The 10,714-nt window shown below is 44.0% G+C and overlaps 1 protein-coding gene across 2 annotated transcripts in view; it reads right to left on the bottom strand.

The window, feature by feature from the left end:
• Window positions 1–689: 689 nt before the first annotated feature.
• The window catches only part of HEMK1 (HemK methyltransferase family member 1), a 55,155-nt gene continuing 45,130 nt past the window's right edge, over window positions 690–10,714 (bottom strand). The window contains exons 11-12 of one of the 2 annotated variants that reach the window (XR_008328987.1): window positions 9,723–9,956; window positions 690–4,625 (exon numbers count right to left, since the gene is read on the bottom strand). Coding sequence is in view for 1 of the 2 variants with exons in the window: in XM_053377452.1 (XP_053233427.1) it covers window positions 9,902–9,956 (55 nt within the window). In the remaining variant the exon portion in view is untranslated. Of the gene's footprint in view, window positions 4,626–9,662; window positions 9,957–10,714 lie in introns of those variants that run through there. The other variant, XM_053377452.1, reaches the window with a different exon arrangement.

Below are 10,714 nucleotides of genomic sequence, written 5' to 3'. Positions count from 1 at the left end.
GAGCTGTTCCTTCTATTATTATCTTGGTCAAGGAACGGAGCAGGCATTTTAGCAGGTCATTTTCTCTGAGCATGGCTGAGGTTGGAAAGCCCACAACCAAACCCAGGGGGTGTTGTGGAGAACAGCAGCAACCATCTTGCTCCATTATGCAGATGGAGATGGGAAGAAGGCAGGCAGAGATGTACTGAAAGGGAGCCAGTCTCCCCTAAGACTGGTGGCAGCGGCAGGAGAGATAATAATAAAAAAGTAGCAGCTGTCATAGTCAAAGCTAACTGACAAAAGGATCCAGCTACCAACTGCACTGTCTTGCTGGATGTGTCTTGGGAGCAGAGCTTTGCTATGGCGGAAGGAACTGAGCGGAGAGCTTCTGTCTGAAGGAGGGACATCTGGCCCTCCAGATGTTGCCAACAATCATGGCCAATGGATAGGGGTGATGGGAGTTGTAGTTCAACATCTGGAGGGCCAAAGGTTCATCACACCAGCTCTAGATCTTCTACCATTTTATAGTATTTATGAATGGTGCTCTTCACAGTGCAGGTGGCATTCCTTCCGGATCTTACAATATTAATTACATATTGGACTGTTTTGACATCCCGCCATGTTCTGCGCCTTGAAAAATATTTCTGGAGCCCTTGAGAACAGATACGGCTGTACCTTTTCCATAAACAATTCAAGAAAAAAACCCAAGATTATTTGTTTAAAATATTTATATCCCATTGAAGCAAGTAACACCACTTCGTAAAACAGTACCTCAGTGAAATAAGAACGATGCTTAAAAATTGCAACATAGACGGCATCCGGCAGCAGCACCTCAGAGGCAAATCATCAAAAGTGTGCCATTATCCAGATGTCCGTGATATAATCTAGACCAGCCAGGTTAATTACATACCAGCCCCTGCACATCGTAGATGACATAAATGGTGGTGTGTGGCTTAGAGGCCTCTGCAGATGCTGTGCCTTTCCTGGGATGTGTCAACTTCTTCCCACCCCAGATCACTAGGTAGGGGAGGGAGTAGTCCAGAGGAAACGATCTGCACGCAAAAGGACACACAAGGTGATGGCAGATGTGGCAACTTCCAGCCACCTTAAAATGCCCATTGCACCTGGTCACGGTATGTGTGACTTGTGCCTAGGCTGTTGCCTATTTGTGGCTATAATTATGGAAAAAACAAACAAAATAAAACCCCCACCTACTGGTCCCACACACCCTCATTTCAAACATCAACTATCATACCTCCTCATTACAAAGAATAAGACAACAAACAAGGGTTAAAGGCTAAGCCAGCTCTCACCAAAACATTATTCATGGCTAGGGCTGCTGAAAAGTCGGTACCAGTGGAATTGATGTGCCAGCCCCACAGCCCAGGTACATGTATTGTCTGGTACTGACATGTACTGTATGTGCCATACAGCTCATCACTGGCTTCACCCAGCGAATCTGCTTCCTAATATTCCTATGCATTGATTCAAACTTTCCATACAGAGGATTTCCCTTTAATGAGAGCTGCCCCACATAGCACCCCTTCCACAAAAAAAGCAGATTATCCTGGGTGCTGGAACCTGGACCATTGTTTTTTTCTTTAGAATATGCTGTCCTTTTCTGCAGGGCCACAATCTTCCCCCAAACACCGACTGGCATAGATCCCCTGCTTCTTTCAGCCTTTGCGGGCTGAATTATATTTCCAAGCAGATTTGTTTCTATTCTCAGAAACGTTGGCTGTTGTGTAAACAGGGGTTGCTTAAGGTTGTAGAGAGAAAAAGGTTCTGTTGCTCAAGAGCTCTCACTCTTGCATCTGCATGGGAGATGGAAGCTTTGGCTGATTGATATTATACAGCCTTTTAAATGTGTTTGTGGAAGGGGGGCTATTGTTTTGTTGTTTTTAACTGTTTATTTGTCTGTTTTCTCTTGTATTTTTTTATCTTGTGAGATCTTTTGATGAAGGGCAGTGTATAAATTTATTAAAATAGATAAATAAATAAATAAAAATTTCCGTTATCTTGCATTCAACTGAAAGCCAGCGAGGAAGGGCTCCCAAAAGTCAAGATGAAAGCAACAGACATATTGCTACTGCTGGGGCAAACAGTTCTAGTTCCACAATTACGCATGTCTAAGAAACAAATAGAGAGGAGTCTGAGAAAGGCTGCATGCCTGTTCTGTACTTCTTGCAAGAATCCGCTCTCTCCAAAGCCCAGTGCTACTGGAGCCTAGCACAGTGGAGTATACTGCATACTGAATAACTGTTTAAGTTGCACATAGCAACTGCAACATTTGCAGAACACTCAGTCAGGCACTGGTGTGAACCAATCAGTCAACATGCTAACAGGCAGATCACTCTTTTCTGCCAATTACAAATATATCAGGCTATTTGGACGTATAGAACAATGGATGCCAACCTTTTTGGGCCCAGGGGCACATTTGGATTTTTGAGAGAATGTCACAAAATGGCTGCCATTAACTGGACATAAAACTGGGATTTCTGGTAGGCCTATATAACAAAGCATCAACTGATTGGTTGACCTGAGAGAGGAGGGTTCAGATCCACACTTAATCATGATGTTCATTGGGTGTTTTGGTGCCAGTCATCACCTCTCAGCCTAATGTACCCCACAGGATTGAATGTGAGGGTGTAATGGGGAGGGGCATAACCATTATGCCACCTTGAGCTGCTTGGAGGGCTATTATTATTATAAATACAAAGCAATACAATACTCAGCATCTCAGATTACGCAACATTTTCTAAGTTTAAATATCATGAGTTCTTCCTAGACTCCCACTTCTTTCTCTCACACACTGCTGGGCTGGGGCTTTCTCGGTTCCTCATTTATGCTTGGCTGCTGACCTTTTGCTCTCTTCAGTGATAGCTGCTGCCTTTCCTGATGCATCATCCAGTCCGTTTCACAGACATATGCTGCCACACGGCTGTGCACAGCTATGGGGAGGACGGAACGGGGAGAACATGGCACTCCTTTCCACAAATATTTTCTGTTTTTAATTATTCTGCTGCCAAAACACTTTCTGTTTAATTATTGATTTGCTAAACTAGCTTTTATTTAATGATGCTCTGTGGTGATGTGCTGTATCAGAGGAAATAACAAACAGAATATCTCATACCATAAAATGGTTTCGCCACAAGGTCAACACTGGCTTCGGGTAGAATGTGTGAGCGTGTGAGAGAACTGGGGTGAATATTGGGTGAACAAGTGGATCAGACGATAAAATAGGCTCTGAAAGCTTGACCAACATCCACCATCTACCCAATGTTGGTTGTAGTTGTTTGGGCTCTATTGACAAGAGACCATTGTAACTTAGTGATAAACACACACTTTGCATTCGTAAGGTCTTGGCTTCAGTTGGTCACTGGGCTACACCATCATAGTCTGCACCACATCACTGCCAGGATTCCCCTTTTGGAAACCTTTTCAACCTGAGGACCACATGTCTTTGTAGACAACCTTCCACAAACCATAGGGCAGTGGTAGGTGGGGCCAATGCCAAAGGGAAGTAAGGCCAAAGCCACATACAGACCCTATTCACACACCCTAATCTCTCTCTCCCCACTCTCTCTGTGACAGCTTGTAATGTGACGGCTGAAGCAAGGATTCCCCAAAACTAAAATTAATGTGTAGCAACATCTCTAGACAACAGGCTAGTATCAGACAATACCAGTCTATGTAACAGTTTTGAATAGTAAAGACTGATGCAATGCCTTAGAGACAGACATTGCAAGTAGACTACCACCAGCAGCTTCTGCCAACCTAGCAGTTTGAAAGCATACCAGTGCAAGTAGAAAAACAGGTACCGCTGTGGTGGGAAGGTAAATGGCGTTTCTGTGCACTCTGGCACTTGTCACAGTCCTCCATGCACCAGTAGTGGTTTAGTCATGCTGGCCACATGACCCGGAAAACTGTCTGTGGACAAACGCTGGCTCCCTCGGCTTGAAAGCAAGATGAGCGCCGTATATGGTAGCTGGCAGGACAGACATGGATTCAAATCCTTAGTTGACCATAAAGCCCACTGGATATTATCTGGTCACTTCCCAACTCTTAACCTAACTTACTTCACAGGATTGCTGCAAGAATGAAATTAGACACTTTTCCCTAAGGAAGGGGAAGAGAGCGATTTAAGGTAGAAATATAATTTTTGTAGACGTATTTTATCGTATGCAGCATAAAAAAAGCTAAAAGGCCCCTAAAGCCTGTGACATGACTGACAAGGTTTGTTGGTGCTTGTATTCCAACTGCAATGCATGCCTTGTTTGTGTTTGTTTATATGATTCATATAAGCAGGAGGTACCTCTGTTTTCGAGCGTCTCGGAAGCCAAACGTTTCAGTTTTCGAACACCGAAAACCTGGAAGTAATTGCTTCCATTTTCGAACGTGCCTCAGAAATCGAATGGCTTCTGCTGCATGTTTTTCAGTTTTTCCAGTTGAACTTGCAACCAGCCCTTTGTGCTTCTGTTTTCGAACAATTCAGAAGCCAAACGGTCTTCTGGAATGGATTACGTTCGAGAACCGAGGTACCACTATATCGGAAAAGGATGTAGACATTCTCAGTATTGTGTGTAGACATTCTCAGTATTGTGAGATGCAGTGACTTGCATTTTCCTGCTGTGGTCTTCTCACTGCTGTCAAGAGAGAGAGAAAATGCTTTAAAAAGTTGTGGCAAGAGGGCCACTCTAAATTCCCCTTTTGGTTTTATCTTAATGTCAAAAACAACACTGGAAGCCAACACAGGCTAAGAATATTTTGCTAAAGGTTGTGTTTTTAGCACTGGCAGGAACAAAATCTGAACAGCTGACAATGATTCATGCAGTAATTGTTAAAACTACATGTGGTTGTGTGGAGGGTTTCAGAATAAGTTTGAATCACAATTGCTCTTAGGGCAGTGGAAAAGTATTTGGTCCAAATAACAGGAGAAATCAGTCTGTCCTGGACAACTTTTTGTTATGGAGCAGCAAACAATAATTGTTGTTAAAAACAGTTACCTACAGTTTACCTGTCATATTGCATCAGGCCTACTTACCCATCACATGTAGCCTAAGGTAGGTAGTGAGAGTCATAACCCAACTCCCTGCTCTAAAAAAGGATAATCTAATACAAGTCAGTCAACAGTTTAGTGCACCATGATACTTGACAAAGAGCAAAACTATCAACCTCAATTAAAAAAACCCAAACTGAAGTCAAGGTATTTGCTGAAGCACATCCATTCACTTCTTTGGAGGAAGTGTCAATTTCACTTCTGGGAAAGAAACTTGCCTCACATAGAATGCAGAAGGATCAGAGAAATATTTCTTGGAAAATAAAACACAGATGTCTAGTTTGCTCCCCCCCCCTTGGAAAAACAAACAAATAGCAGACGATCTTATGATTCACTACTTATGGCCCATTATCGCAATCACCTCAGCACTGTATGGGAAGAAAGTCTGCCCAGGACTGCAGCAATTCACAGCCTATGGAAGATAGCTAAGCCCACCTGCAGGTCTGCTCACACTTAACCAGCTTTCATACATTGAATCGAGTCGAACACGTTGCCTCTCGACTACTTTAGCATATGGCAGCTAGATGAAAAAGCTTGCCCATGTTGGCTGCCAATCCATGCCAAGTAGATGATGCATACAGGCTTCAGATTTGGCATTCATCTTTGGAGTGGCAGGGGAAAAAAAAGCTTAATCCTGTGCATGGTGATATGTGCCCACAACTGGGTCTCTCCCATGATCACCAACTATGTGGTGAGGTGGCAAGGAGAAGAGGCCCTTATTCAACATGTGCAGTTCATGTTGGCTACTATTACTGATCTCGTTTGTTACACTGGCCATCTTCCAAGGAGCTCAAGGGAAAAGGCCCAGTATTATTCCCCTTTCACTCTCAGCAATTATGCGAGGTAGGTCAAGGTGACAAGAGGTGGACTTATTGGCTGAAGGAGGATTTGACTCTCCGGTCCAACCAAATGCTCTATCCACTCCACCAAATTGGTTGGCTATGCCTATCTGTGCCTGAAAGCTGTGCTCCCAAGACGACTTCACATATACAGAAATTTAAGACCTTTCTCTTACTCAGCCTGCAAACAGAGTTTGGTGATCCGTGTTGTGAGTCTCCACCATTTTTGGGGGAGATGGAAGGTAATGGCAAAGGCAATCACAAACATTGCACGGGCTTCAATCAGGTTGTGGTTTCAGTGTGGTGTAGTGGTTAAGAGTCTCGTAATCTGGTGAACCGGGTTCGATTCCCTGCTCCTCCACATGCAGCTGCTGGGTGACCTTGGGCTAGTCACACTTCTTTGAAGTCTCTCAGCCCCCCTCACCTCACAGAGTGTTTGTTGTGGGGGAGGAAGGGAAAGGAGAATGTTAACCGCTTTGAGACTCCTTAAAGGGAGTGAAAGGCGGGATATCAAATCCAAACTCTTCTTCTATTTCTAGTTTCATTTCATTTCAGAATGGATGGCTCTGTAACAGATCAGAGCAGCCCCGTCTCCACATCAGGGTCTTCCTGGAGAGGATCACCATGGGCCTGTAGTTGGAATTGCTGCGCCACCTCCTGGTACTCTGGCAAAGCCCATGTTATTTCCAGACACTTTTCCAGGAAAGCTGAAATTGTCAGATGCAGTGCGTTGTCCCCAAAGAAACCTAACCACCAGCAGCCTCAGGGGGAAAAACAAAACCCAGCCCTCTGCAAATTTCATTTAAGGAAAACACTCCCACCCCCTCCTTGCTGAGGCTCCAAGGAATTGAAAACATGTGCCAACTGACTAGGAATGAGTTCTATTAAATTATGATACAATTATGTAAAATGAGGAAAGCAGTAATATTACCTGCCCGCAGCTTTATGAAGCAATTAGAAACTCTCTAGTGAACTGGTTGTCAAATTGCAGACTTTCCATGGTGGAACCTCCCCTCTTGGGAGAAGTCTTTGGCCTGGGGTGTCACCGGCCCCTTGGAGCCTGCCACGTTAATATGTTCTCAGAGGCTTCCGAGATGAAGTGTTTTGCTAAACGTGTATTAGATGCTGTGGCACACACTGTGTCGAAGAAGGCATGCTTCCTCTACCAGGACACTTTGGCAAAGAAACTCATGCAAAAGAAAATGGCAATTTTCTCCCTTCGTGTCCTAAAGAAGAGGTCAGCACATGCCATGTGATCTTAAAGATCATTGGCTCAAAAACTGTAACACAAACTTTTATAAAAGGAGACAAAATGGGAAGGTAAGCATAGGCATATAGCAGCATGGACCAGTTGGACTTGGGTTCAATTTCCCTCTTAGCCTTAGGCCAGTTTCTTCTGCATTGTGCCCAACTGTAAATTAGGACTAAATGGTCATCGACCTCTGAAGACTGTTGCCAGGAAAGAATGAGATTAATAATCGCAATTCAGGTTGCTTTCTCAAAATGCTTAAGAAGTTAGGAACGCTGATATAATGCTGGGATAGCTCAGCCAGTACAGCAGGAGACTCTTAAATCACAGTGTTGTGGATTCAAGCCTTGCATTGGTCAAATAATTCCTGCATTGCAGGGGGTGGAGTAGATGACCCTCATGGTCCCTTCCAACTGTACAATCCTGTGCTGAGTCAGTCCAGCTGAGTACCATTTTGCACAACGTAGCCTAAAAGGCACACTGAAAAATACAGCAGTAACATGTTTAATGACTACATCAGAGTGTGAAATTATAAAGCTGATGGACAGAATAGTTAGCGTACCTCTCAACAATCCTACAGGAGCATGTCATGTTTAGTGTGTGCTCCCTAGTTGTGTAGCCTGAAAATCCTCTCTAAGAAACCTGAACAAGTGTGTGTGTGTGTGTGTGTGTGTGTGTGTGTGTATACCGTATTTTTTGCTCTATAAGACTCACTTTTTCCCTCCTAAATAGTAAGGGGAAATGTGTGCGCGTCTTATGGAGCGAATGCAGGCTGTGCAGCTATCACAGAAGCCAGAACAGCAAGAGGGATTGCTGCTTTCACTGCGCAGCAATCCCTCTTGCTGTTCTGGCTTCTGAGATTCAGAATATTTTTTTCCTTGTTTTCCTAGGGTTACAGCTAATAAGAGCCTGTCCTCAAGAATATTCACTGGAATGTTGCCTCTTAGTCCACTTCAGCCATTCTAATTGTGTGAATAAGATAGGTAAGGCGGCAGTATCTACCTGCTCTTTCAAAGAGCTTGTAAGATGACTGGAAAGGAATTTCTGTCTGTGCTCCAAGGCTGCAAAAAGACTCCAACTTACCCCATACAAAAGATGTAGGGAAACAGTAGAATTCCTGCTTGTATACACATGGAATCAACAGGTATCCTCTCCCTTACCAAACTTTAGCCCACAGTAGGGTGGTATAGCATAAGAGGCACTTAACCAGTCACATGACCATTAAATTGCACACTGGAGGGCAGTTTTTATGGATGCAAGGATGTAACCAGCATTTACTAAATCCAGAATAACCAGGATGATCTTATGACTGCCCTCCTTTAAGTTTCTGTCCAGATGTTTAGTCAAACCAGAGTAAACTGCAAAACCTAACTTTTGAGTAGAAGCCACAGGACATTTCTTTTTGTCCCATTTGTGCCTTCTGTTCGTATTCGGTCCGAAATCTTCTAGCTGGTTCCATTTAGGGAAGAAGCTTGACTATTGATACATGCACTTTTGTTCTTTCCTTCAGCAAATCCATCTCCTGTTTCTCCAGACATTCCTCCTGGATGAGTAATTTTCCCCTACCAAAAACCCTGGATAAACAAGTCTGGACTTGGATCTGAACTAGAGGCAGAGGTCTAAATTTGGTTCAAATTCACTGAGGTCAAAATCTCGTAAGTTAACATGCCAGCTCATTCTGGGCTGGGTCAGACATTTTCCTGCAAACCCAAATGTTCTGCCCTGGCATCTGCTGCCACATTCCAGTGGAACCTGGGGGCAAGCACACTTCTTGCATCACACACAGCATAATGTTTGCCTGCCAAGTAACTGCTTTGGTTGTCTTGCCCCGCATGGTTGGGCTTGCCCTGTACTTATATATTTCTGGTAGACTCCAGATTAAAAGATCAAGAGGAACAGGAGCAAGTTTTCACCCAGTCTTCATAAGCAACCTGTGTGCTTCACGCCCCAAAGATGCAGTGATGGGCCACCAACCTGGATGTCTTAAAATGAGATTTCCACAAATTCATGGAGGATAAGGAGGTTAGAAGGGTATGTTCTGCATCTGCTGTTGCAGGTAGTATGCCTCTGCACACTAGTTGCTGGGAATTCCAAGTGGGGAGCGTCTTGTTTCACTCACGTCCTGCTTGCAAGTTTCCCATAGGCATCAAGCTGGCCACCGTGAGAACAGGGGACTGGACTAGATGGGCCTTTGACTTGGTCCAGCAAGGCTCTTCTTACATTCATTGGAAGGTTCAATCAATTTAAGGTCTTCACATATGAAAACGTTCCCCCTTGACTTTTGTTAATGCAAAGTTGAACTCTATCATATTTTACCAATATAAACTTCTATTCGTTTTTGTGAGGCTTATGCTAGCACAGTGTGGGCTTTACTTTCAATGATCTGCTTAACCGTATTTGAATAGTGGCACTATTCCACCTGATGAAAACCACTTGCTGGCAAAAATCATGGCAGAAAGAAAGAGAGAGAAAATGCATCTAGGTTGGATGCAGAGCACACACCTGTCATGTGAGAACAGCAACAACCGTTTGAAAGTTTGACAGTTTAAAACTTTATTTACATAACATCTATCACACAACGGGGCCTGCTGATCACCTGAATGAAGTGTCCACCAGCATGGAGTGTTCTTACTGGCTGTTTGAGAATATACCGTCAGAGTTCACTGGTACAGGTTCCAAACTCCCATCCCTATTGCAGCACTGAGGTCTAACAGAAGGATTCTTTTCTGTGTTGACTAACACTAAAGGCAGCTGTGCTGGGATGACAGAACTCATTCAGTATCTTCTGTTGTTTTCTCCCCCATTTTTCTGGATATGCAGGAACCTTGGCCTATATAGGAAGACAACAAAACACAGCATTGACCCCCAAAGAGAGACCACAAGGGCTACAATGAAGAAGAAAATATCTCATGGGAAAACCTCTTTTCCCATGAATCCACTTCATCAGATACAGGAAGTGTTTAAAGCACATTCATGATATGCCTGAGTTATTTTGGCGGAGAGCTGGAGGTGACAAGTGGTGTTCACCTTCAGTTACTTAGGCATGATGCCCAAAATGCATTAGGACAGAAAGAGAATAGAGGTTTTTTTCATGTGATTAATGGAATTCCAAACTGTTATTTCTTTTTCGAAGGCCGTCCTGCCATGGCATGCATGCCATGGAAGGAGAAAAACATGTGGCTCAAACTTTTGTAGCAAAATACGCATCAGCTGGAGCAGGGCTCAGCAACCTTTTTCAGCTGTGGGCCGGTCCACTGTCCCTGAGACCATGTGGTGGGCCGGACTATATTTGGGGGGGGGGGTATAAACAAATTCCTATGCCCCACAAATAACCCAGAGATGCATTTTAAATAAAAGGACACATTCTACTCATGTAAAAACACACTGATTCCCGGACTGTCCACAGGCCGGACTGAGAAGGCGATTGGGCCGCATCCGACCCCTGGGCCTTAGATTGCCTACGCCTGAGCTGGAGCATCTTTCCACTGAGACTCACAGCATTCCAAGCAGGGGGCAACACTTGCCAGTGCTCATTACGCTTCTGTGAAACTACTCTAGTAGACAGTAGAACAAGAATGAATGTAAAAC

This window comes from Podarcis raffonei, chromosome 2 (genome assembly GCF_027172205.1).
Source record: "Podarcis raffonei isolate rPodRaf1 chromosome 2, rPodRaf1.pri, whole genome shotgun sequence".
Taxonomy (NCBI): domain Eukaryota; kingdom Metazoa; phylum Chordata; class Lepidosauria; order Squamata; family Lacertidae; genus Podarcis; species Podarcis raffonei.
This window is presented reverse-complemented; position numbering and strand designations above follow the sequence as displayed.